The sequence below is a fragment of the Leucopleurus acutus genome (genome assembly GCF_964270905.1).
Source record: "Leucopleurus acutus genome assembly, chromosome: 16".
In the NCBI taxonomy this organism is placed as follows: Eukaryota; Metazoa; Chordata; class Mammalia; order Artiodactyla; family Delphinidae; genus Leucopleurus; species Leucopleurus acutus.
In genome coordinates, this window is record NC_139158.1 from 55,905,481 (window position 1) to 55,932,637 (window position 27,157).

The following is a 27,157-nucleotide window of genomic DNA, read 5'->3' on the forward strand; positions in this document are numbered from 1 at the left end:
CATTAGGTTTTTAACAGAAGGCAAGTAGGTGCTGTGTTTGTGGAGCAGAGCAACAAGCACTTAGTGAACCTCTAAGCCCCAGGCATTCTGTCATCATAGAAGCAGTTTAATTAAGTGCAGTTGTAAAAACTTAAGGTAACTTTAGCTGGATAGTTCCTCATATCCTCCTTACCTACAACAACGGATGGGAAAGTACTTAAGAATCAACCACCCAAGACCAGATGGCTACACAGGCAAATTCTATCAAGCATTTAGAGAAGAGCTAACACCTATCCTTCTCAAACTCTTCCAAATATAGCAGAGGGAGGAACACTCCCAAACTCATTCTACGAGGCCACCATCACCTTGATACCAAAACCAGACAAGGATGTCACAAAGAAAGAAAACTACAGGCCTATATCACTGATGAACATAGATGCAAAAATCCTCAACAAAATACTAGCAAACAGAATCCAACAGCACATTAAAAGGATCATACACCATGATCAAGTGGGGTTTATTCCAGGAATGCAAGGATTCTTCAATATACGGAAAACAATTAATGTGATACACCATATTAACAAATTGAAGGAGAAAAACCATATGATCACCTCAACAGATGCAGAGAAAGCTTTCGACAAAATTCAACACCCATTTATGATAAAAGCCCTGCAGAAAGTAGGCATAGAGGGAACTTTCCTCAACATAATAAAGGCCATATACGACAAACCCACAGCCAACATCATCCTCAATGGTGAAAAACTAAAAGCATTTCCACTAAGACCAGGAAGAAGACAAGGTTGCCCACTCTCACCACTCTTATTCAACATAGTTTTGGAAGTTTTAGCCACAGCAATCACAGAATAAGGGAAATAAAAGGAATCCAAATCGGAAAAGAAGAAGTAAAGCTGTCATTCTTTGCAGATGACATGATACTATACATAGAGAATCCTTAAGATGCTACCAGAAAACTATTAGAGCTAATCAATGAATTTGGTAAAGTAGCAGGATACAAAATTAATGCACAGAAATCTCTGGCATTCCTATACACTAATGATGAAAAATCTGAAAGTGAAATCAGGAAAACACTCCCATTTACCATTGCAACAAAAAGAATAAAATATCTAGGAATAAACCTACCTAAGGAGTCAAAAGACCTGTATGCAGAAAATTATAAGACACTGATGAAAGAAATTAAAGATGATACAAATAGATGGAGAGATAGACCATGTTCTTGGATTGGAAGAATCAACATTGTGAAAATGACTCTACTACCCAAAGCAATCTACAGATTCAATGCAATCCCTATCAAACTACCAATGGCATTTTTCAGAGAACTAGAACAAAAAATTTCACAATTTGTATGGAAACACAAAAGACCCCGAATAACCAAAGCAATCTTGAGAACGAAAAAAGGATCTGGAGGAATCAGGCTCCCTGACTTCAGACTATACTACAAAGCTACAGTAATCAAGACAGTATGGTACTGGCACAAAAACAGAAAGATAGATCAATGGAACTGGATAGAAAGCCCAGAGATAAACCCATGCACATATGGTCACCTTATCTTTTATAAAGGAGGCAGGAATGTACAGCCTCTTCAATAAGTGGTGCTGGGAAAACTGGATAGGTCATGTAAAAGTATGAGATTAGATCACTCCCTAACACCATACACAAAAATAAGCTGAAAATGGATTAAAGACCTAAATGTAAGGCCAGAAACTATCAAACTCTTAGCGGAAAACATAGGCAGGACACTCTATGACATAAATCACAGCAAGATCCTTTTTGACCCACCTCCCAGAGAAATAGAAATAAAAACAAAAATAAACAAATGGGACCTAATGAAACTTCAAAGCTTTTGCACAGCAAAGGAGACCATAAACAAGACCAAAAGACAACCCTCAGAATGGGAGAAAATATTTGCAAATGAAGCAACTGACAAAGGATTAATCTCCTAAATTTATAAGCAGCTCATGCAGCTCAATAACAAAAAAACAAACAACCCGATCCAAAAATGGCCAGAAGACCTAAATAGACATTTCTCCAAAGAAGATATATAGACTACCAACAAACACATGAAAGAATGCTCAACATCATTAGTCATTAGAGAAATGCAAATCAAAACTACAATGAGATATCATCTCACAGCAGTCAGAATGGCCATCATCAAAAAATCTAGAAACAATAAATGCTGGAGAGGGTGTGGAGAAAAGGGAACACTCTTGCACTGCTGGTGGGAATGTGAATTGGTACAGCCACTATGGAGAACAGTATGGAGGTTCCTTAAAAACCTACAAATAGAACTACCATACGACCCAGCAATCCCACTACTGGGCATATACCCTGAGAAAACCATAATTCAAAAAGAATCATGTACCAAAATGTTCATTGCAGCTCTATTTACAATAGCCCGAAGATGGAAACAACCTAAGTGCCCATCATCAGATGAACGGATAAAGAAGATGTGGCACATATATACAATGGAATATTACTCAGCCATAAAAAGAAACGGAATTGAGCTATTTGTAATGAGGTGGATAGACCTAGAGCCTGTCATGCAGAGTGAAGTAAGTCAGAAAGAGAGAGACAAATACCGTATGCTAACACATATATATGGAATTTAAGAAAAAAAATGTCATGAAGAACTTAGGGGTAAGACAGGAATAAAGACACAGACCTACTAGAGAATGGTCTTGAGGATATGGGGAGGGGGAAGGGTAAGCTGTGACAAAGTGAAAGAGAGGCATGGATATATATACACTACCAAATGTAAGGTAGATAGCTAGTGGGAAGCAGCCGCGTAGCACAGGGAGATCAACTTGGTGCTTTGTGACCACCTGGAGGGGTGGGATAGGGAGGGTGGGAGGGAGGGAGACACAAGAGGGAAGAGATATGGGAACATATGTATAGGTATAACTGATTCACTTTGTTATAAAGCAGAAACTAACACACCATTGTAAAGCAATTATACTCTAATAAAGAAGTAAAAAAAAAAAGAATCAACTGGCACTTTTGTCTGGGAGATGGATCCAAGTAGTTAGGTAGGGAGGGTAGAAACTGTTTCACCTCATAATCTCATGGTTTTTGGGTATGTGGCTTTGCTTGTTTTTACCACTGAGTAAGTCTAATTATTACAAATAGCTTTTCAAAAGTACAGCCCATTAGGTATAATGCCTTCTTTTTTTCTACCTCTTCTCACACCTTCTAAAACAACAAAGTCCCATTAACATCAAGTCTGATTTCTCACCCTTAAACAGGGCTACACAGCCTCCAAATATCTGTAAACTCCCCCAACAGGCATATGCAGTGTGGCAACAGAACCCTTCCAGGCCCAGCTAGGGTATTTAATGGGAAGAGTAGAAACTTCAAAGTACCTTGTCTCTGTAAGCGACTCCTAAACTTGCACCCAAGCCCTAAATTTTCTCCAAAACATATTGTAAAAATCAGTATGGAGAGTTCTCCTTGGGTGATCCACTGTCCTAACCAAAAAAATTGTTTAAAATCCCATTACATCCCATACCCAAAACATTCCTTCCAGTATAACTGCTGTTGACACCCTGACACCTAATCTTGTGCCTTCCTCCTTCCTGATATCTCCCTAATGTTCCTTTCCTCCAGTTACCAAAAATGGAAAGCTACATAAATGGGTGCTGTGGACCTGGTGTAGAGCAACAGGGATTGGTGGGAACAGCTGTTCCTCAGTTCCAGCCAAATGTTAATCAGGTGGGAATGTGATGGCAGATCTTCCAATGATCCAAAATAGGCAATAAATTCAGACTGTTGGGAGAAATATTCTGGTTTTTAAAGCAACACAGGGACCAAAGAAAACAACTGCAGGTCACCTGTTGGCAACCCGCGAGTCAGCCAATCTGTTTCATTCTGGTCCATGCTCCCTCAGTCCAGTCTACACATCACTGTCAGATCAATTTACCAAATAACACTGCTCCTGACCACTAACTCCAGGCTCGAAATACTACCACTAAGTTTATGCTGTCATTCAATGTCCACAGTAACATAATGACTCCTCACCTTCCTCAACTCCCTTACACAACCTTTCACTTCAACCAATTAAGTCTGCTGCCCTCATATCTCAACCCCAACCAGCTACGTCCCTGCCAAGATGGCCTCCGTTCTACCCTCCTCCTCTACCCCATCAACGCCCACATCTGAAGCAGTAAACAAGCCCATCTTTGGGGAATATACCTTCCAACACCTGCTGACTACATGAATTAAGAGACTTCTCTGCTTAAAGCCAACAGATTTAACTTTCGAGAAGGAGTTTAAATCTCCTAACAGGCAAATCACATAGCCTTGTCTTGTTATACCTCCAGCCCCCGAATAACATTTTAAAGAAGTTCAGAGAGGCTAAGTCACGCTCTGAGGAGTCTTTCCGGGGTCTCGACGTCTTCACACCCAGGAAGGCCTCGGGGAAGTGGATTGGCGTAGGACCCCGCAACCAGCCCTGCGAGGGCTGCGGACGTGCGCAACCCCCGCGCTCTCCTTCCTGGGCCCCGGAGATACCACCCCCAACTGGACCCCAGAGCCATGTCCCCGGGACCCCGACCTGCTGAACCCTGCCGCGAGCTCCGCGGGGCCCAGCACCCGAGGACCCTTTCCGCAGACCAGGCCCGGGGCCGCCGACGGCCGCGCAGAAGATGGCAAGACGACCCCTCTGCGCGCGCCCCCGCACGGACCTCCGGGGGACTCCGCTGCCCCGGCCGCGCCCAACCGATGCTGCCGCTACCTTTTCCTCGGGCGGTGCGTCCGGCTCGCGGGCCATCCTCTGCCTTAGCTCCGTCATGCTGGAAACACCAGCGCTTCGTCGCTGCGGCCGAGTGGCGCAGCCGCCGAGGCCGGCAGCTCAGCGCGGGCGCGCGCGGACTCTGCTCGGCCAGCCCCCCGTTGCCTAAGCAGCGCGCAGCTTCGCAGCGGCTCCCAACGCCACCACAGCCCGGCCGCCAGCCCTGAAACTTGGCCCCGCCCGGTGCAGCCACCGCCCTTTCACCCGGGCAGAGCGCGACCAACCTCCTCCAGCCCAGCCCCCCCAACTCCTTTTCTCGGGAGGGCCCCGAACAAGCGCGCACGCGCACCGCTGCCATCACAGCCCCGGAACTACAACAATGGCGCGAATCCGTCAGGGAGGCGGGGCGGGGCAAGCGGAGAGGATCGGAGAGGCGTGCATTGGATAGCAGCCTAAGAGGGCTGGAAAAGGCGTGCTTTTCTGAGAGGGACTACTCGATGGGAGCTCGGGAACTGGAGCCCGTGGTCTTAGAGATAACAGGTTGCTGGGGGCCATGGGCTGCAGCCCCGAGCCTCCAGCCGGCCTAGTGCTTGCTGCCTTCGGCTTTTTGTCTTCAATAGCCGGGGCTCTTCCCTCTCACTGATAAGTAGACGCTTGTTAGGCCCTGAGCGGAAAGGCCTGGGGAACGCACCTGTGTAAAAGGAGGAGATTACGTGATAAGGAAGTGAAAGCCAAACTTAAGTCTGCGTTGCTTTGCCAAGTTATCTTCTATTTAGTGAGCGTTAATTATGTGCTGGGCACTGAACTATGTAGTCTCTTTAATGCATCTCATTTAATCTGTACAACGCTTGGAAATGGATATGATTTTCATTTTACAGCTAGGGTCTTCCACGGTTATTCAACTTTCTTTTCTCTCTTCTGGACTATTGAAGGATATTTTTGGACAGGAATGCTGCCTGCTTTGTTCACAGCCCAATCTCCCATGTACCTGACGCATCCCAAGTACCTATTTAATAGATTTAAAGTTTCTCCTGAAAGAAAATGATTTAACCAAGGTCTCACGGCTAGAAAGTGCCCACTAAGAATACGAACACAGATCTGTTACCAACGCACTCTTTAACATACTCCTGGCCTTCCTAAATTCATTGTTAATACCTGTGTTGCTCAGCATTGCCTTCAACAGTTCCTGTTCACTGCCTTTAAGTGATGTAAAACAAGTATAAGACAGGGCCCCTTCCCTTAAGCATATTGTAATTTAACAAGGAGAGAAATTTGCACACATAGGAGCTGCAATTTTGTGTTAGCAATTTTGACCTGAACTGTAAGGTTTGGGGAAAGTAGTGAGAATTCTGAAAAGGGTGTTGTATTTTCTTGATTTCTATAAAAGTATATTCCCAAGTGCCTATAACACTCCTTCAAAGTGACAGTAAAATAGGTATAGAGGAACACTGAACTCAGGGTATGCTTTGTTCCCTATTAATGCACAAATACTTGTTTTTTTTAGAGAAACAGACCACTCCCTTCAGGCCATAATTTATTTAGAGAAAGCTGTGCTCTTTTGTTTTATTTGTCTTTTGTTTTCATCTTATTTATAAAAGTAAATAACATGGGACTTCCCTGGTGGTCCAGTGGTTAAGACTCCAGCTCCCAATGCAGGGGACCTGGGTTCCATCCCTGGTGGGGAACTAGATCCCGCATGCATGCCGCAACTAAGAAGTCCACACGCTGCAACTATGAGCCTGCATGCTACAATGAAGATCCCGCGTGCCGCAACTAAGACCCGGCACAGCCAAAATAAATAAATAAATATTTTTTAAAAGTAAAAAATAACTTATTTTTAAAAAGTAAATAACATGCTGATGGTAATTTTAAAACTCTTTTAATCTGTTGGAGACTGTGTGACCACCATTTTGACTAATGTCAGTGATCACTTCTTGAAATAAAGACCAGACACTTCTTGGGTAAATTAAGCAAGGTTTATTATCTAAAGGATCTAGAAGGATGTCAACACCTTTAAGACAGGTGGAAGTGTTAGTAACCAGATTCTCACCTTTATGGAACATATTTGTGAAAGGTCACATCCGAGTAAGCATCACATCAGTCCTCCTGGAACCTCAGCTGTTTGCTTTGAAACACAGCCTAGCTGGAGAACCAGTGCACGTAGATCAGAGTTTCAGAACGCACAGTATAATTACTAGGGTAGATAACTCCCTACAGTTTGGCCTGAACAAACTTCTTATCTGTCATACTCAGCCCTCCCAAGCTAATGGAGCTCAGACCAGGTACAATTCTGAAGTCAGTACTGTGGTAAACAGGGATCAGATATTCAGACCTCTGGAAGTCATGTTAACAGGTATTTAGGCAAGCTTTAGAGCCTCTCCCTCAACTGTAGGAAGAAATTAAAAGTAAAAAATTTCCCTCACCTCCAGCCCAAAGAAGAATTTTGTTCTTTTACATTACGTTACACCTCCTCCTCTACCCCTGATTTTGCCCTTCAATAGAAATACCTCATAATAATAGAATACTTCATAATAGCTCTTTCCTCTAGGGTCATTTCTTCCAGGCTTGTGACATATCTTGTATATGGTGATTCTTTTCATTGCACTCCTTCTATTGCACTCCTATACATATACTTAGTATATGTATAGGATTAGTATAGGTAACTAGCATGAGATTTTTAGTCCCCCAGAGTGTGCAGGCTGACTGCAAGCTCAGCATAAGTGGGCAGGTATTGCTATAATTATTATCATTCTATAATAAAAACACCTCCCACCTTCTTGATAATTTGAAAACTGCATTGGTACAAGTGACAAGAAAATTCTTCAGTTCCCTGAATAGTGTTTTTCCTCTCTTAGAGGGGAAAAACTGTCAATAAATGAATTATTTAAACAATACATTTTTTTAAAAATTGTCCATAAACAAAAACAGACTTGATCTGCTCTTTTTCTTGTCCTTCATATTGCCTTTCTAGATCTTATCTTGACAAGTGTTCTCAGAAAGCTAAAACTTCTTATTCAGTTTAATGAGATGACATGCAAAATGGAACTGAGAATGGGCTAGGCAGAACTGTATAACATCTTAAAGTTTCAAAAATACAAATCCTGCATTCCCACAAACTTGTAGACCTATTAGATTATTACACAGTCCATTTAAACTATAATTTCAGTCTTCTCTCTGACAAAGCATAGGTCTTACTTTTTCAAACCAACAGTCTATATGGAGGTGCAGGTGGCTTTAAGCATAAATATTCATCAATTGATCACACATGCTGAAACAGTACTTTTCAGTCCTAATTATTTATTAGAATTACCTGGGGAGCTTCTAAAAATGCCAATGGATGGCCCATCCTAGACCAACTAAATAAGAATCTCTAGAGATGGAACCTAGAGGAAATAGGCTTGTTTCTTTCATTTTGTTAAGCTCTCCAGATGAGTCTAATGTGCAGCCAGGAATGAGACTCAGTTTAATATGTGATATCACCTTGTAAAGAAATTTGCCAGAAATTATATTAAATAGTTCACAGCATTTTTCTCTCCCAGCATGCATTAACATTTTCAGACCAACAATACATGTTTGATGTAGAAATTGTGGGAAATGCAGAAAAGCATAACGAAAAATATTAAGATCATTTGTGGTAGCATCAGCCATAGATAATTACTGTTAACATCCATATTATTGCCTTTTTATTCTATTTTCTGTGCACTTACACTCAGATATAATAATTTTAGAAAGTTGGGATACTATTGTTTATACTGTTTCATAACTCGACGTTTTAACATCAAATGCCCTTTGAGAACGGTACTTTTTTTTTTTTTTTTTTTTGCGGTACGCGGGCCTCTCACTGTTCTGGCCTCTCCCGTTGTGGAGCACAGGCTCTGGACGCGCAGGCTCAGCGCCCATCGCTCACGGGTCTAGCCGCTCCACGGCATGTGGGATCTTCCCAGACCGGGGCACCCGTGTCCCCTGCATCAGCAGGCGGAGTCTCAACCACTGCGCCACCAGGGAAGCCCGAGAATGGTACTTGAAAAGCTTTATAGTATTCCATCTTACAGATTTACCATAATTTACCTAACAAAGACCATATTGTTAGACCTCAAGATTATTTCCAATTTCAGGGGAATTGTTAATAATTCTATAAGAAACATTCTTAAACATGCCTCATCGTGGTAAGTAACTCTGATTACTTCTTTGGGAAAAAAAATCCTATAGATTGAATTTCTGTGTCAAAGACTAAATAAAAAATTCCAAGGATTTTCATACATATTTCCAAATTCCCACTGGAAAAATTATACCAATTTATACTCTCATCTTCAAGTCATGAAAGTACTCACTTCCTTATATCCTTCCTAAGAAATGGGTGTTAACACAATTTTTATTAATTTGGTAGATTAAAATTTTATCTCCCTTTAATTTATGTTTCTTTGCTTATTAATATGCTAACCATTTTTCATACATTTACTAAGACTGGACCTTAGGCACTAGAAGCCAGGGACCTCTGGATTTTGTTTAGATACATAAAGTGCCCTTTTATTCAGTTTGAATTGGGTTCTCTGTTGTGGAAACAAAGTATATTAACCAACACAAGTTTTTAGGCACACTGAAGTTTTAAAACTTATGTAGTCATTCCTATGTTTTATGGGTTTTTTTTCCTTTTATGTTTAGAAGCCCACAGCAAGATCTCTTAAATATTTACCAAAATATTTTTCCATTTCTTATTGGGTTTACATTTATTTGAATTTTAATTATTTAATCTATCTGGAAATTATTTCAGTAAACGGTTATTAGGAAGAGTCTATAGCTTTACTTTTTCCTAGAAGTTTAACGAATTGTTTGGTCATAATTTAATTCATTCTTTTTCTCACTGATTGAAATAGCACCTTTACTAGTTGTTAGAGTAATCCTCTTAAAACAGAAATTGGGGACTTCCCTGGTGGCGCAGTGGTTAAGAATCCACCTGCCAATGCAGGGGACACGGGTTCGATCCCTGGCGGGGGAAGATCTCACATGCCGCGGAGCAACTAAGCCCGCGCGCCACAACTACTGAGCCTGCATGCCACAACTACTGAAGCCTGCTCGCCTAGAGCCCGTGCTCCGCAACAAGAGAAGCCACTGTGATGAGCAGCCCGCGCACGGCAATGAAGAGTAGCCCCCACTCTCCGCAACTAGAGAAAGTCCGTGAGCAGCAACAAAGACCCAACACAGCCATAAATTAATTAATTAATTAATTAATTTAAAAAAAAAACAAAACAGAAATTGTCTCATGCCAAAGACCGTTTGATAACTTTCCTTTTCACTTATAGAGGGTTTGTAAAGGGCTATAAGATCTCAGCCCTGACTCTCTTTGCAACCTCACCTTGCACCACTCTCCCCATTGTTCAGTGTGTTCCGGACACATCAATCTTTGAGTCCTATTGTATGTCAATTACATCTCAATAAAACTGGGGAAAAATACTTATAAAAAAAGCTTTGAATTTTAAAACAAACTACTATCTGAACACTTTCTAAGCATGCTGTCCTTTTAAAACATGTTATTCTTTCAGCCTAGAATACTTTCTCCCACTCTCCAAACAGCTAGTTTCTCTGGTAACCTGCTACCTCCGCAGAAGGCCTTCCCTGACCACAGGTCATAGCCATTCTTAAGTCATGGGTGGAGTTTAATTGCCATTTAAAATACCTTCAAATCAACACTTCGATTTGGCATTAAACCAAAATGTTATTATGTAAGCAGAAAGCACAGAAACAGAGTAGTAGAGTATACATTCGTTATTAGTGAAGCAAATGTTTCTCACTGGAGGAATGAATACATTCCACATTTTGCAAAGGAACTGAGACACTAAAAGGACCTGCAGGGACTTCCCTGGTGGTGCAGTGGTTAAGAATCTGCCTGCCAATGCAGGGGACATGGGTTCGACCCCTGGTCTGGGATGATCCCACATGCTGCAGAGCAGCTAAGCCCGTGTGCCACAACTACTGAGCCTGTGCGTCACAACTACTGAAGCCCGCATGCCTAGCGCCCATGCTCTGCAACAAGAGAAGCCACTGCAGTGAGAAGCCTGAGCACCGCAATGAAGAGTAGTCCAGCTCACCACAACTAGAGAAAGCCCGTGAGCGGCAACGGAGACCCAACGCAGCCATAAATAAATGAATAAATAAATAAATATTTTTTTAAATAAATAAATAAAAGGACCTGGAAAGGAAAATACCTACAAATAGATGAAACCGTTGTGTTTTGATATAAAGATGTATGCAAAAGGATAGTTGATTATACATAAAGGAAGTGCTAGTATCAAAATTTACGAATGGGTGGCAGATACTTGGAAGAAATTCCAGAGATAATAGAGGAGCAGTCTTAAGAATGCTGCATCATCCACACCCTTGACGACAGAGTATGATACATGGAAAAACAGCAGTATCAGTAACTGAGTGAGAAACTGAATGTGAAGCTATATTACAAGTGCTTTAACCAATATATATAGTGTGTACATATTATGCACATGAGTGATATATGATACAAATGTTTTTAAAAGTCTAAAAGTTCTCTTGATAATTACAAAATAGACATTCTAAATGATAAATCATATGATAGTTTGACATTTTATTTTCTTGTGCTACATAAAATGGGGCATCTTACAATTGAAGGTACCTTAAATTCAGTGCATAGATATACCTAATAAAAGCGCTAGAGGGAGGGGCTTCCCTGGTGGCGCTAGTGGTTGAGAGTCTGCCTACCGATGCAGGAAACACGGGTTCGTGCCCTGATCCAGGAAGATCCCACATGCCGCGGAGCGGCTAGGCCCGTGAGCCATGGCTGCTGGGCCTCCGTGTTCGGAGCCTGTGCTCCGCAAAGGGAGAGGCCACAACGGTGAGAGGCCCGCGTACTACAAAAAAAAAAAATTAAAAAAAAAAAGAAAGTTCTAGAGGGAGAGAATAGAGTAGAGAAAGACAATTTTTGAAGCCATAATGGTTGACAATATTCTAGACTTGATGAAATACATGAATCTTCTGATTGAGGAATACAAAATTTCCTGAACAGGAAAAATAAAACTAAATCCACACCAAGATACACGGTAGAAAAACTAAAGAATTCTACAGACCAAGGTAAAATATCAGAAGCAACTAAAGAGAAATGCTGTAAACAAAGCAAAAAAGAAACAAAGGAGGGATATTTATAATAATAAGATTATTAATATATGAAGTGCTCCTTTTAATCAATAAGACAGTGGTCAAGAACTATATGAACGATATCCAACTTGCGCCAGTCTTTTAATACACAAACTGAAATTTCCATATGAGCACAGATTTAAAAACGAGATTGCTAATATCTATAGAAAGAAAAATTAGGCGAAATGAGCATGCTCGTAGTTTTGGCTGAAATGTAAATTGCAATCTTTTAGAAGTCAATTTAGTAACATTAATCAAAATTTTAATGTGTATGCTCTTCGATCCAGCAATACTTCAAGGAGTTGCCCAAATTACAAGCACTTTTTAAGTTAGTTACATACGTAGGATATTATGCCATCTTTTTAAGAGGTGCTGATATAGAAAACATGTACCTGGCATAAAATTACACATGCTTTATTAAGTACTTTGCAAAAGGGTCTACGGTATAAAGTCATTTGTTTTTTTAGAAAAAGTATATTTGTAGAGAAAATAAAAAAGCTTAGAAAGTTGCATACGGTAAATGATACGAGTTTGGTGTGTATGTGGCGGAGGAGGTTTAAGAGCTGGTGGTCAAGACAACTCTTTAGGCTACAAGGCGGCTCTTTCTCCTAGCAGGCTGGATTTGCGTTTCACTTTCGAGGCCGGAAATTCCCTACCCCTCAAGAGGGAGATGAAGCACCACAAAGACGCAGTTCACCGACCCCCCCCCACCCCCACTATAGGCCTGACCTTCACACTCGGCCGGACTTTTCTAACGTCCGGTTCCGGAACGTGACAAAAAGGCGGGGATTCCCGCCGGTCGCCTATCAGCCGGCCCTCAGAAGGCGCAGCGCTCACGCCCCGTCCCCAGTCCGCACCCTCCAATAGATATTAGGGGTGGGGCGGACTTCGTGCGGAGCGGGTACACGATTGGCTCTGCAGTCTCTCCGCCCAGGCAGCTGGCGGGGCAGCGTGGTGACGTCTCCGCGAGGGGCGCGGGGTCGTAGCGCGCGCTCGCAGACGCGGCAGTATTAAACTGCTGCAGGCGCGGCGGGCTGGTTGTGGGCTTCCTCCGTCTCAACCGTTCGTGAGTTATTTCCGTCGCTCGCTCTCATCTTCTGAAGCCTAAGCCGGCTAGACCTTCCTCTTTTCTTCCGCCAGCAGCCGTGTCGTTGCGACTCCGCCACCATGTTCGAGGCGCGCCTGGTCCAGGGCTCCATCTTGAAGAAGGTGCTTGAGGCGCTTAAGGACCTTATCAACGAGGCCTGCTGGGACATCAGCTCGAGCGGCGTGAACCTGCAGAGCATGGACTCGTCCCATGTCTCTTTGGTGCAGCTCACCCTGCGCTCCGAGGGCTTCGACACGTACCGCTGCGACCGCAACTTGGCCATGGGCGTGAACCTCACCAGGTGAGCCCCTAAGCAGCGGATAGCCGGGCCCTGATCCACCTCCTCTGGCTCTTGGCGGGAGCGCCTCCGGGCCGGGCCCTCATTGGCTGGAGTGGGCCATCTGCGCCTTCTCATTGGCCTGCGGCACTAGTGGGGCGGGACCGAAGCGAAACGCGCGGTTCGGAAAGCCCGCGCTAGCTGCAGCGCGAACCGGCTCTTTCCGCGCCAAAGTCACAAAGCGGGTGGTGGCGGGAAAATGACGGACTTCTTTGCGGTGCCAGGAAAAGACTGTTGCAGAGCTCTTTGGTCATTAAGGGCAGGCGGCCTAGGATGAGAAACCTTGGTCCTGATTGACTTTAACTGCTTTATAATGTGTCCTAGTTCATTCGCCCTAACGAGCGACAAGAGTATTTCTTTTACTACAGAGTTGCGCTGAGCACCCCAAGATCCCGGTTTGAGGAAAATTTATCCCAGGGCAATGCTTTCAACTTTTGACCACTACCTGTCTAGTACATACACATGTTTAAATCTTAAAGCTTGTGAGAAATATTTACCCCTACTACATACAGTGTGTTTTAACTGGTTTATTAAATCGTTTTTAAAGATCGTTGTCCCAATAATTAACTTCACCCACCAAAGGGATTTGCAGTTCATAAAATACTGCTGTTTTATTTATATCCAGAAGTGAAATTGCTCTTGGTGGGGGGGCTGTTTAGTTTAAGTATAAATACTACCAGATTGCATTCCAAATGGCTGGACCGGCTTACACATCCTAACTCACCAATTCGGCAGATGGTCTAATGGTTAAAAGTGGTACCTCCTGGTTTTAATTTGTTGATTTTAAACGCTTTGTTCTTCTGTGTTCTAGCATGTCCAAAATACTGAAATGTGCTGGCAATGAAGACATCATTACACTAAGGGCTGAAGATAATGCGGACACCTTGGCACTTGTATTTGAAGCTCCAAGTAAGTCGCACCCTTCTACTGACTTATGCTAGAAGAAATTAAAATGTAGTGTCAGTATTTCCCAAGGCTTAGAGAAATTTAAGATAATGTTTGTGATGGCTGTAAAATATACCTGACATTTGTAAACTTACATGTTCTTCTTCAACATTTGGTTTCTTTTGGTAGATCAAGAAAAGGTTTCAGACTATGAAATGAAGTTAATGGATTTAGATGTTGAACAACTTGGAATTCCAGTGAGTATCAAAGTTTCTGATTGAGCATACTGTACAGTCTTGAAAGTTACATAAGATATATTAATATAATTTAAAGCCTATTTCTTAACAGAACTTTTTCTGTATATCTGCTCATGCATGTTCCAGAGTGGGGTGTTTAAGACTGACATATTTGTCATTTTATTAAGTTATGGAGTTCTACAGTGGCTCATTGGTTTGAATTTATTTCTGCCGAGTGAATATTTACATTAACCTCTGCATCTTTTTTTAAATTATTATTCCTAGAGTGCTTGATTTTTTTTTGTTTTTTTTGTAGATCTTTATTTTTTTAATTTATTTTTGGCTGTGTTGGGTCTTCATTGCTGCATGTGGGCTTTTCTCTAGCTGGGGAGGGGGCGCTACTCTTCATTGCGGTGCGCAGGCTTCTCATTGAGGCGGCTTCTCTTGTGGAGCATGGGCTCTAGGTGTGCAGGCTTCAGTAGTTGTGGTACTCGGGTTCAGTAGTTGTGGCTCATGGGCTCTAGAGTGCAGGCTCAGTAGTTGTGGTGCACGGGCTTAGTTGCTCCACGGCATGTGGGATCTTCCCGGACCAGGGCTTGAACCTGTGTCCCCTGCATTGGCAGGCAGATCTTAACCACTGTGCCACCAGGGAAACCCGAGTGCTTGATTTTTATTGAGAGAAGATCTTAAAGCCATTTTAGCAGAAATTCATTATGGTTAGGTTTATCAACATCAAAAGTGAGAGGAGGTGTTCGGATGTTTAAAATGCCTAACATCATATTCTCTTGTTTTGGAAAGCAGACCTGTTTGTGCCATCATCACTGTATGCCATACCCTAATGGCCTCTTGATTTAGCCCTACTGTAGGGTGATTAGGTGGAGGCTCTTGTTCCCGGGATAGTGCATTTACTGTTAAAAATTTAAGCTCTAATTTGTTTTCTTAGTATGGTTATTCTTACAGCATACTTGTTTTATATCTGCATTTATTTTTTGAGTGGTTAGAGTGTTAAGAAATTACACAATGAGTGATATTTCAAAGTAATCAGAAAATCTTGAATTCTGAGTTCTTGTTTAGATGCTGAGTCTTCAGAAAGTGAGGGTGCCAAATCTTTTATTTCCATGACATTTAAATTTCTCTGTTTTGGGGCCTCCCTGGTGGCGCAGTGGTTTAGAGTCTGCCTGCCAATGCAGGGGACGCGGGTTCGTGCCTCGGTCCGGGAGGATCCCACATGCCGCGGTGCGGCTGGGCCTGTGAGCCACAGCCGCTGAGCCTGCACATATGGAGCCTGTGCTCCGCAGCGGGAGAGGCCACAGCAGTGAGAGGCCCGTGTACCGCAAAAAAAAAAAAAAAAAAATTGTTTTACAGGAACAAGAGTACAGCTGTGTAGTAAAGATGCCTTCTGGTGAATTTGCACGTATATGCCGAGATCTCAGTCATATTGGAGATGCTGTTGTAATTTCCTGTGCAAAAGATGGAGTGAAATTTTCTGCAAGTGGAGAACTTGGAAATGGAAATATTAAGTTGTCACAAACGAGTAATGTTGATAAAGAAGAGGAGGCTGTAAGTAGTTTTTAAGTAAACAAAATACCTTGAAGAAGAATATTAGGTTATATCTTAGTCTGCTAAGGCTTCTATAACAAAATACCGTAGACTGAGTGGCTTCTAAACAACGAAAGTTTATTATTCACAGTTTTGGAGACTCGGAAGCTGGCAGATTTGTTGTCTGACGAGGGCCTGCTTCTTGGTTCACAGACAGCAGCCTTCTTACCTGGTGGAAGGGGCAAGGGAGTTCTCTGGGGTCTCTTTTATAAGGGCATTAATCCCATTCATGAGGGCTCTGCCTTCCTAACACTAAGCACCTCCCAAAGGCCCCACCTCCAATACCACCATATTGTGAATTTGGCTTTAACGTGAATTGGGGTGGTGGGGGGGACACAAACATTCAGTCTTTAGCAAGGTAATTGCTAAAATTAAAGAAAGCTCTAAAGAAAAACAGACAGAATTTGCATTTCCAAGTAACTAATATGTGAGAATTGAAACTTTTGAAATCTGCAAGTGATCTTATAGATGCCATCTAACTTAAATTTGTGAGAAGGGAATGCAAATTTAGTGCAACCTTTATAAACTGTAGAACAATGGGTTTGTGTATCAAACCCACACATACTCTTAAGGATAGGCTTGGGAGGCTAGCTTTAGCTTCTGGAGGTACTTACTATGTTTTTACCAAATAATTGAGCAACCCAGTAGGATCTAGTTGGGGGTAAAATCTAGCTGTTGTGTAATCCTTATATTAACTTTTAAATAAAGAGTTTAAAAATACATATATTAGTTAACAAATATATATTAGTAACAAAACTCCAGGGGCTGATTCTTTTCTCCTAAATTACATTTCACTCCCCTGCCAATCTTGATTTTTGTTCTTCTCTCAAATGTTACTTAACCCATAGGGAATTTTCTGGCAGTCCAGTGGTTAGGACTCCGCACTTTCACTGACAAGGGTGTGGGTTCGATCCCTCATCAGGGAACTAACATCCCTAAAGCCGTGCAGCTAGAAATTTTTAAAAAAAGAAAAAATTCACTCATAAATATTTTAATTTATTCATAGTGTAAACATTTTATGACATCTAAGAAAATTATATTAAGGAATTTTTCAGTGTTCCTACTTCCTTGGTTATTTCAGTTTGTTTGAATCAAGATTTTAATAAGGTCCATACATTACAGTTCATTGAGATATGCTCCTTAAATTTCTTTTAGTCCATTGGTTCTCTCTTCAATTTCGTTTTCCCTCTATTATAATTTTATTTGTTGAAGAAACTAAGTCATTTGTCAATGTATATTAGAAATGAATGGGTTGCAGCTTTCTTGATGTTTTTCAGTATGATGAATCTTTTTGTTTTCTCCCTAAGGTTACCATAGACATGAATGAACCAGTTCAGCTAACTTTTGCACTGAGGTACCTGAACTTCTTTACAAAAGCCACTCCACTCTCTCCTACAGTAACACTCAGTATGTCTGCAGATGTACCCCTTGGTAAGATAATAAACTTGTTGAATCTTGTTTTGTAGGTAGTGTATGTGGTACTTCTCAGTAATTAATTATATTCCTGTTTTCTTTCAGTCGTAGAGTATAAAATTGCTGATATGGGACATTTAAAGTACTATTTGGCTCCCAAGATCGAGGATGAAGAAGGATCTTAGACATTCTTAAAATTCAAGGAAATAAAACTAAGCTCTTTGAGAACTGCTTCTGAGATGCTAGCACATACTTAAGTCTGTTTTGTCTTTGTACCTCTGAGTACATATGTAGATATTGTTTTCTGTAAATAACTTTTTCTTTTCTCCATTCTCTACAGTTTGTTCAAAAAGTAAAGTCCAAAGTCAAATCTGGTCTTGTTAACTGAGTAATAACTTTGCCTTACCTAGGAATACTCCTTATAATTTTTATAAACAAAAGGGTTTTGACTCTAAATGCAGTTTTAAGTATTGTTTTCAATTAAATAAAAGTCATTTGAGTTTCAAACATCACAGGACAGTGCCTTCATTTGGACCACGATGGTTGCAAGTATCCTAGAGAATTCACAATTCAAGCAGCTCATGTAAATGAGCTTGTTGTTTCAGTCTAGAGCAGGTTGATATGACATAAGATACAGTGATAAAAAGTATTCCAGATACAGCAGGTGACGAAGTATTTTGGGGGATTTATTTGCCAAACTTGGTATTCTGACTTGAGCTCAAGAAATGAAAAGGGGAGAGTAGAACAAATATATAATATTTTGTCATTTTTGCTTGCAGAAACTAACACTTTACAGAAGCTTAATGTACCCAAAGTTCTGTCAGCTTTATAAGACTAGCATTGTTACAGGGCAGTGTTTCATTAGCCTAGGGAGCCTTGTACAGGAGTCTTGGAAGTTTTAGTAGATCTGATAGGTCCCAAGGAGTATGTTTGTGCAAAAATAATTTCTCTAGCGTAAGTAGCCTTTTGTGGGGACTTATTCCCTTAAAGGATGAAGGTGGCTTAATTCCATGGATGTTGGATTCAACCAAGAAAGTGAAAAAGGCCTAGCAGTAATTGTGCTACAAGGTCACAAGTTGGCATGCTGCATATTGAGAATTCCTTTATTGTAGTCCTCTTTTTCCGGTGTATTTTGTGTTTGGTGGATTAAATGACAGATTTCTGTCGTACTTGCAGTGACGGTAGAACTCACTGTATCCAGTAGATAACTATTCATTACCTTTCTGTGTGCCTGGGGTTGGGGAAGGATATTGGCTGCAAAGGGGCCTGATGGAAATTTCTGGAGTGATGAAAATATTTTACGTTGTGATGATGGCTCCAAGACTATATGTATCTGTCAAAACTAATCCAATTGTACTTTATCATATGTAAATTATACTTAATAAAGCTCGACATTTTAAAAAGTTTCACGTGTTGCAAAATGTCCCTTGTGGCCAGACCTCTTGCCGGGGTAAGGCCTGAAGACGAGGAGCGGGGAAACTGAAGCGCAAGAATGTGGGGCTACTCGAGAGTTGCGGGTGGGGTACAGGGCGGCAGAGACTGCGGCGCGGCCCGGGAAGGCAGCCTTCCCTGGGCATAGGGAGACCTGACAGCCCCGGCCTTCAGGGAGCTTTGCCGGCTCGGCTTCCGCCTCACGAGGCGCCACTGAACTCCCTACACTACCCTAGGGGCCGGAAAGAAACACGTAGCCGGCTAGCCCTGGACCTGTGACCCACGCGGCCCGGTTAGCTAGGCACTCGCCCGCCGCGGCGGAGGTGGTCGGCAGCCAGCCCAGCCCACAGCGCCTCCCGAAACCCCACGGGGCCCTAGCACACCGGGCACACGCCCGAAACCGGACGGAGAGTGGAATGAGGAGGCGTCGCTCCCGGTGACGCCACGTCCGGCGCGCTGCCTTGCGACACGCCATTTCCGGCTCCCAGCTGGTCTGGGGCGGGGGCGCAGTGGTGTGGGGGCGTACTGTGAGGTCTCCGGCTCACCTGCTGCGAACCGTGAGCTAGCTGTCTGCGCGCGGGCTGCCGGGCCCGGGCTCCGGTAAGGCGTTCGTGCGGCGGGGCGGGAGCGGAAGAGCTCGACTCACGTTCGCGGCGCGGCCCAGACTGCGCTACCTGCCGAAATCAAGCCCCGAGTTCTCGGTGTGGAGCGTTCGTCCTCCCGGGGCACGGCTGGCCTTTCTCCAGAAACTGGATTTTGTTTTCCTTCTAAAATCATGTTGGTCCTTATTTCTCTTGTTGGCTCGCTCTGGAGGCGGGCAGGGAAGTAGTGTGTAGAGGCTCGTAGTGCAAGGCACTGTGCTAAGTGCTTTGCTGATGCTTTCAAAATTCTTGCAACATTCAAGTGCTGAGGATATTTTGGGGTTGCGGTGAGGCTGGTGAAAAAGCCTGTTGGGAACTTGGGCTGGTACCCGGAAAACATTGATTTACGTTTTTCCTTTCCCCTCTTTTAGAATTATTACTCTTTGCTACCAATAAGCATTCGTCTCCCCTCTCCTGCACGCCGTGCGCTTTTTTATGTTTTGATGCGGTGTATGAAGTTAATGTCAGAGTATGTAAACTATTTTTTTAAGACTAATACAAATCAGAGGTGATTAAATGCTCTCAAACCGCCCATTATTGGTAGTTTGGACTTTAAGTTTTATAGAATTAAATTTAGATTATCGTGTAGTCGGGATCGCAACACCTAAAAACATAGTATTTGACGGAATTTGATCTAACCTTTTTAGAAAAGCATGTAAGTAAGCATACTCTTATTTTTTTAATACTTGATTTCTGCTCCAGTATATAATTACTAAAAAGGGACATGAACATTTAGCACCAATTCCTTTATAATGCTAGTTAGTTTAGGTTGACTGTGGGCCACTTAAAACAGCTCATTAATATTCAGTATTAAGTATATATAAAGCACTTAAAACAGTACCCGTCACTTAATACTAGGTAATTGTTAACTGCCATTATAATGATGATGATTATTTGCAAAATGTCATACCAGAGGAAGGCCGGTCTTTATGTTTTTTTTTTTTTATGTTGCCCTATTGAAATACTTAATTTTCTTTTTTTAAAGATATGTTTCACTTTTAGAAATCAAATAGCTTCATGATTAAAATAGATTTACTTGTTTCATTTGCATAACTTTGTGATTTTATGGAGGAAAAGTGCACAAATTACAAATGTTTTTTCAATTTAAATGTCCTTGTTTTTAAATCTTATCTACTGTGTTTAAACTGGTGACATAATAACCGTGATCTCATTACTATAGTCAGCTTTGACTATTTTGAACAAAAACCAGGTATTTATTCAAGGTTTTTTTTAATTTGTTTTTAATGTAGCTGTAGAAGTAACCTGGAAAGTGCAATCGCTGCTTTCAGTGCTTGGGGTGGAGCAGAGAGGCAGGCAAATCAGAGGACACTGGTACAACACTGGTAGCCAGTAGTTTATCCAAATTTACAACAAGAAGTTTTACAGATCTTTTGTATTAAAAGGATGATATCTATCAGAGGGAAATAGGCAAAATGCTGATGTGAATGTATTCCATTTCCCACCCTCTCTCCGCTCTCCCTGACAAATAAGAGAATCCTTGAGTATATGCTCCTCTTGCTTTTTCTGGAAGCAGGGACGGAGGACAGGCAATACTATACTATAGCAGAATGGTTGAAATGTCAGATGGACTTGGATTTAAGTCACCACCCTTTCACCTACTCGCCGTGTGACTTTGGAAAAATTAGGAGGCAGAGAAACATTGGTGGCAACATAAACATGAGGTCTGGTTCTTGGGAAATGTCTTGATTCTTATTCTACCAGGACAAACCAGAGTAGATGCATAATGAGAATGCTTTCACTTGTCAAAGGAATATCAGGTTCTAAGAGCAATGGAGCCTAAATTGCCAGTTGCTAGTATGACATTGCAGCCCAGAACTCCAATACGTATAACAAACACATTGTTGTAGCCTGCAGACAATAATACTTTTCTTTGTTTTCAGACTGTAGCTGTGTCAGCGTGTTATGATGCCGTCTCGTACCAACCTGGCTACTGGAATCCCCAGTAGTAAAGTGAAATACTCAAGGCTCTCCAGTACAGACGATGGCTACATTGACCTTCAGGTAAATGCAGAAGGGACCTGATGAGATTGTCTGGCTCTGTTTCTGCTGAGTTAGCAGGGAAACCTTCCAGGTAGAGGTTTTGCTCACTGTCCCTAGATATTAGAGGGAGCAGCAGGAAAGAAACTCTGCTCTGAGATTTTCAGCCATAGCCTGCAGAAGGAAGGACCTTGGAAGAGCAGTTTCGAACCAATATAAATATTGTCTAAGAAATTTTAGTTGTAATGCCAGAGTTCAGTAGTTGCAAATTCTATTTAGTTAATCTGGAAATAATCAGATTGTCTTTTGTTAAGTAGAATCAGTTTGTTTACACTTCAGTCAAGACCAGTTCATCTTTTAAGGGAGAAACTAACTGCTAAAGCCAACAGATTGTGGGAATCTTCCTTCTTTCCTGATGTCATGAGATCCAATTTATTAAAGATATTCTTTGTGACAAACAATAAGTAAAACAGAGAATATTTATTAAGTTTGTGTCCTACCCTGATCATTGTTTATAAAATAGTTAATGGTGTAGCATCTCCTTTTACCTACTTCCCTTTAGGTGGAACCAGGACCGAAGAGGAAGTGGCAGGAACCCATCCTTTTAAATATAAACAAATCAATTATTCTTTGTACTTTTTGGACCCACACTTGAAGGAGAGAGTTTTGGGGGTTTTTTCGTTTTGTTTTTAAGTGCGTCTGGAAAGCTTCCAGTCAGTTAGGTCAGACACAACCATGAGCCAAACCTTAGGAATTTGTTTCTGAATCTTAACCTTGAATTGAACTTGTTAATAAGGCAGGTTATTTGCCTTGTGGGGCAGGCAACTAATGCTTTAGGAAAAGTTGTTTTTGTTTTTTTTTTTAAATTTTTTGCGGTACGCGGGCCTCTCACTGTTGTGGCCTCTCCTGTCGCGGAGCACAGGCTCTGGACGCGCAGGCTCAGCGGCCATGGCTCACGGGCCCAGCCGCTCTGCGGCATGTGGGATCTTACCAGACCGGGGCACGAACCCGTGTCCCCTGCATTGGTAGGCGGACTCTCAACCACTGCACCACCAGGGAAGCCCGAAAAAGTTTTTTTTAAAACCTTTGACTATATGCCAGCTTAACTTTGAATGCCAGAAATCACTTATTTTCTTTCTTATTTTCCAGAGCATGATGTACACTCTTAATCCCTGCAGATTAGTACAGCCTTCCATGTGCCAAGACATGTTTATTAAAAACATGTCTAATCAATGAATGACCATAAAGTATCTTTTGTTTTTGTAAGAAAATAATTTTTTTACGGTACAGTGAATGGTCTGTGGAATGAGACTAAAACGAGAAAGAATAACATTCTGGGACTCCCTCCCTCAACTTACTGTTAGAGCAATAACTAGACCTTCATCTCCTGCCAGTCCTTCTTCCTTTCTCTCCCAGAGCTGCATTGGGTAGTAGGACTTACTTCAGGACGCACCAAGATTGGTTCCTCTTATCCTCTCTGCTTTAAAGTGTCTGAGCCCTGGTGTATTCATAATGCTCTTCCTTGTCTTTTTTTGTTTCTCTTTCAGTTTAAGAAAAGCCCTCCTAAGATTCCATATAAGGCCATTGCGCTTGCTACGGTGCTGTTTTTGATTGGCGCCTTCCTCATTATCATAGGCTCCCTCCTGCTGGCAGGCTATATCAGCAAAGGGGTAAGCTGAGGGGCTTGTGGGATTGCCATGAGATGTTTAAAATGTGAGCCAGGACTCACATTTTTATATTCAGTATATTCCAGCAGAAAGGAGAAAAAGGTTTCTTTTTTTAGATTTTGTTCTCAGATAACAAGACATATTTCTTCCTTTGAGCTTCAACAAACTTCTCCCACAGTTCCTATGAGGTGGGTGTAGCAGGTAGGCTACATGGCTAATTTTCCCTCTGAGATGTTGGGCAGTTTTCCCACCATCTTAGTTTGGAACAGCAAAACTGAGCCTAGCGTTGAGGATTTCTGACTGATAAAGGCTATAACTGGAGTAGAATGCTGTTGTTATAACTTTGCAGTTATACTGCTGTACTTAGTGTTTGGGGAGAAGCAGTGAGGCTTATATAGGTCTGGGGCCACTGACCAAGCCAGGACTTTTGGCTCATGGATCAGATCTTTCTTAAATTGGATTTGGTTGGAGTTCCTATTGAGCTTCAGTGTGATACCTTAGTAACCTAAAGTAGTTTTTGGTGGTTCTTTCTTTTGGATTGTATACAGATGCTTATACACAGCGTCTAAATTGTTCTAAAGTAATACTGACCATAGTTCACATCTGTTCTTCAACACACACCAGGCCAGGGGATGATGGTCACATTGGTCTACAGAAGGAACAAAGCCAAGAGCTAAAACTCTGGGCATTATCCTTGGAACTGGGAATATTAAACACTGTCACAATAAAATGGCTACATTTGGCTTTTGAGACCTGTATCCAAGTTGCCTCAGGTCCTAAACTATTATGTGGCCACCAGAGGCATACTTGGTGCCATCTAAATTTGAACATCTAACTTCAGGACTGTGCCTTCAGTTAACTTTCATTGCAGCATGCATTGTTAATCCCAGGGATATAGTCAAGGTTCTATTAATGATGTGAAAATTTAGAGTGGTGGTGAGATCCACATGCAACAAATATCACTTCACCTTGTGTGGTTTGTAAAAAACTACTTTATAAATAAGGATAAAGGTGTTAATTAAGAAAATCACCCATAGATTGTTTTGGTTTTTAGTTTGGGGTTTTTTTCACTATTATTGCAGACATTTCAAACAAAACAGAAGTAGATGGAATAATATGAACCCCCACCGTGTATCCACAACTAGGCATCAACATTTATGAATGTTTTGTTTCATCTATCCCCAACTTTTTTTCCTGTATACTAAAGCAAATACCAGATTTACATTTGCTTGTAAATCTGTAAGTGTGCATCTCTAACAGTTTTTACATTAATTTAGGGGCGTTGTCTTGATACCATTTACCTGTTTTTCTATTCCTCATATTTCTTGCATGCTGTTAGATTTAGGGACTTGCTTAGATTTAGTTCTACTTTAGCTTTGTTTTAGAAAGAATATTTCATAGGGGTGTTGTGTATTTGCTATTGCACATGGGTTCTCAAACTTCAGCATCTATCAGAATCACTTGGCAGACTTGTTAACACACAGGTTCCTTGACCCTGCTCCCAGAGATTCCAGTTTTGTAGGTCTAGGGTGAGGCGTGAGAATTTGCATTTCTAACAAGTTCCCCGGCGATGCTGGTGTTCCATGGACCACATTTTGAGAACCATTGCTATAGCATTACATTAGGAGGCACAAAATGGTTGTCCTAATTTTTAGTTGATATTAAGATTGATTACTGGGTTCAAGTGTCTTCAGCCTAATTCATTTATTATAAAATGAATTACCCTTTTCACTAAGGAATCCAGCTCTATCATTTTCCACGTTTGTCAGCGAAAATTCTTCTGGAACTTTCTCAAAACCATTATTTGGTTACCCTGAAATACAGTAGTATAGTGAAGGTAGGAAAAATGTTTGATTATTTGTCTTTAATTATCAAATTTTTATAAAAATACACCTAGCAACCTCAAAAGGTAACCAAAGAATTGTTAGTATCACTGTAAGCTTATCATCTTTTTACATATTTGTGCTTCAGTCAACTGTAGTCTATATTCTTTTTAACATATAAATTGTCCCATATTTGGTCAATAGGAGCCTCTGCAGGTTACTCCTGTCTTTTTTTCTTTTTTTAAAAAAAATATTTCTTTCTTTCTTTATTTGGTTGTGCTGGGTCTTAGTTGTGGCAGGTGGGCTCCTTAGTTGTGGCAGTTCATTGCATCATGCATGTGGGATCTAGTTCCCTGACCAGGGATCAAACCCAGGTCCCCTGCATTAGGAGCGTGGAGTGTTAACCACTCTGCCACCAGGGAAGCCCCCTACTCCTGTCTTTTAAAGCTGACCTAGGTTAGCCTTTGATAGCTTTCTTGTTTTCTGGCTCAGCAAGTTATCCCAGGCCCATCTGTACATTCCCTGCCCCCTCAACTCGTAAACAGCAATTTCTCTAAGGAGCTCTGGTTTCTTTATGGGAAGTAGATATCTATGGTTGAACATGGATAATTTCTTTATAATTTTTAGTACTTTGTAGTTTTTCTGCAATTGATAAGGAGGCAAAGAGATGTAAATCTTTTGCCTTGGTAGTGTATTACCAAAATAAAGTGCTCTGAAAAGTATATGATAACTGATCCATGGATTGGACCCATGGCTTTATTTTATTTTAAAATTTATAACTTGCATGGTACTGATGTGTTTGCCTCCTTCTGCCACCAGGGGGCAGACCGGGCTGTTCCCGTCCTGATCATTGGCATCCTGGTGTTCCTGCCAGGATTTTACCACCTGCGCATCGCCTACTACGCATCCAAAGGCTACCGGGGATACTCCTACGATGACATTCCAGACTTTGATGACTAGCACACACCTCAGCCCTGAAGAAAAGAGTGATAGATGGGACTGAGCCCAGCTTTAAGACATTGAGCAGATACTATGGCTAAGGGCTAAGGAGTTCTGCGATTTGCAGATGTTTAACAAAACAGTGGCCAGATTTTATGGGTCCATCCTAAAGATGTTAACTGAGCTTACAGCTATCCATGTCATCAGGACAGTCTCTATTTTTCATCTCCTGGCCCTGGCAAAAGCTCCTGACAAGTTTTTCCACATGAATATGTATCATGAAAAGTAGCAATGTTAATTGTATGGGAAAGTGGGAGGTTATTCTGTAGTGGAATGTGTTGCTGCCACCACCCTTTTTAGAGTTGAGCATTCTTTTAAATAGTCCTCATTGTTAATATGTTCTTGTGGCAAATGGAAGAACGCAGTATGTCAGATTTCTAATTACTAAGTAATTTATTTTGAAAATACGTAAGTGTCTTATCCCCATACTCTAACTTTGTGTTCTAGTGGAAAACCATGGTAAAATCAAGTATCAGTGTGGTGCATCTCTAATATTTTTTACTTGCTTTCTTATTAACAGCAACTAGGAATTTTTTAAACCTCAGCAAATTTTCAAACTGTAAACAGTTTGAAAATCTCTGTTCACCAGTCCTTGGCCAGCTCTGATCTGGTTCACTGACAGGTTGGCCAGCATATAATTTGGATCATTCTGTCCTTTGTAAATCTAGATGTTCTGTATATCATACCTTTAAGGACGAGACTTTTGACTGTTTCCTAACGAAAAAATGTAGATAAGTGGTTATTATTTATAGTTTTTAACCCTGTTGTTAGCACCTCGTATTATGATGTCATTCTACTGAAGATTGTAAGAACTGGCCTGGATCTGTAGAGGACAAGACTGCCTTAGTTTGATTCTGTTTCCTAGCTTGCAAAAAGTGGCTTGTATTCAAAAGAAATTAAAATGTCAAAATCTAAATCCTAGACTTAAAAGATAACTTTAAACCTATTTTAGAAAACATTTTAGTGATTATATGATATCTTTGATCCCAATACCTAGGACTACCTTCAGTTTTAGATAACTGGCATTGTGCATTAGACTGTTTTCCAGTCATTCTTTTACTCTGAAGTTATGGACTTGGATGATTAGAAGCCTGCAAGTGCCATTAGCTGAGATTTGGAGGGCCGTGGGTAGAGCAAGGTTATTGGGGAAGATGACT

The 27,157-nt window shown here is 41.6% G+C and overlaps 3 protein-coding genes across 4 annotated transcripts in view; 2 read left to right on the forward strand and 1 right to left on the reverse strand.

Annotated features, from left to right (window-relative positions):
* Positions 1–4,987, reverse strand: part of CDS2 (CDP-diacylglycerol synthase 2) — a 61,116-nt gene extending 56,129 nt beyond the window's left edge. Inside the window, exon 1 of the mRNA XM_082857412.1 lies at positions 4,727–4,987. Coding sequence (XP_082713538.1) covers positions 4,727–4,783 — 57 coding nt within the window. The 5' untranslated portion in view covers positions 4,784–4,987. The remainder of the gene's footprint in view (positions 1–4,726) is intronic.
* A 7,926-nt stretch (positions 4,988–12,913) lies between these two features.
* PCNA (proliferating cell nuclear antigen) lies at positions 12,914–18,767 on the forward strand. The gene is made up of 6 exons (XM_082858063.1): positions 12,914–13,272; positions 14,120–14,217; positions 14,383–14,450; positions 15,795–15,989; positions 17,336–17,459; positions 17,547–18,767. Exons 1-6 carry the CDS (start codon positions 13,052–13,054, stop codon positions 17,624–17,626), a joined length of 786 nt encoding a protein of 261 aa, XP_082714189.1. The 5' UTR covers positions 12,914–13,051; the 3' UTR covers positions 17,627–18,767.
* Positions 18,768–19,365: 598 nt separating this feature from the next.
* Positions 19,366–26,916, forward strand: TMEM230 (transmembrane protein 230). 2 transcript variants are annotated; one of them, XM_082856575.1, is made up of 4 exons: positions 19,366–19,472; positions 21,415–21,535; positions 23,059–23,181; positions 25,821–26,916. In XM_082856575.1, exons 2-4 carry the CDS (start codon positions 21,437–21,439, stop codon positions 25,959–25,961), a joined length of 363 nt encoding a protein of 120 aa, XP_082712701.1. In that variant the 5' UTR covers positions 19,366–19,472; positions 21,415–21,436; the 3' UTR covers positions 25,962–26,916. The 2 variants fall into 2 exon arrangements, with proteins under 2 accessions (XP_082712701.1, XP_082712702.1); XM_082856576.1 differs by lacking the exon at positions 19,366–19,472 and adding an exon at positions 19,480–19,649.
* The last annotated feature ends 241 nt before the right edge of the window (positions 26,917–27,157 follow it).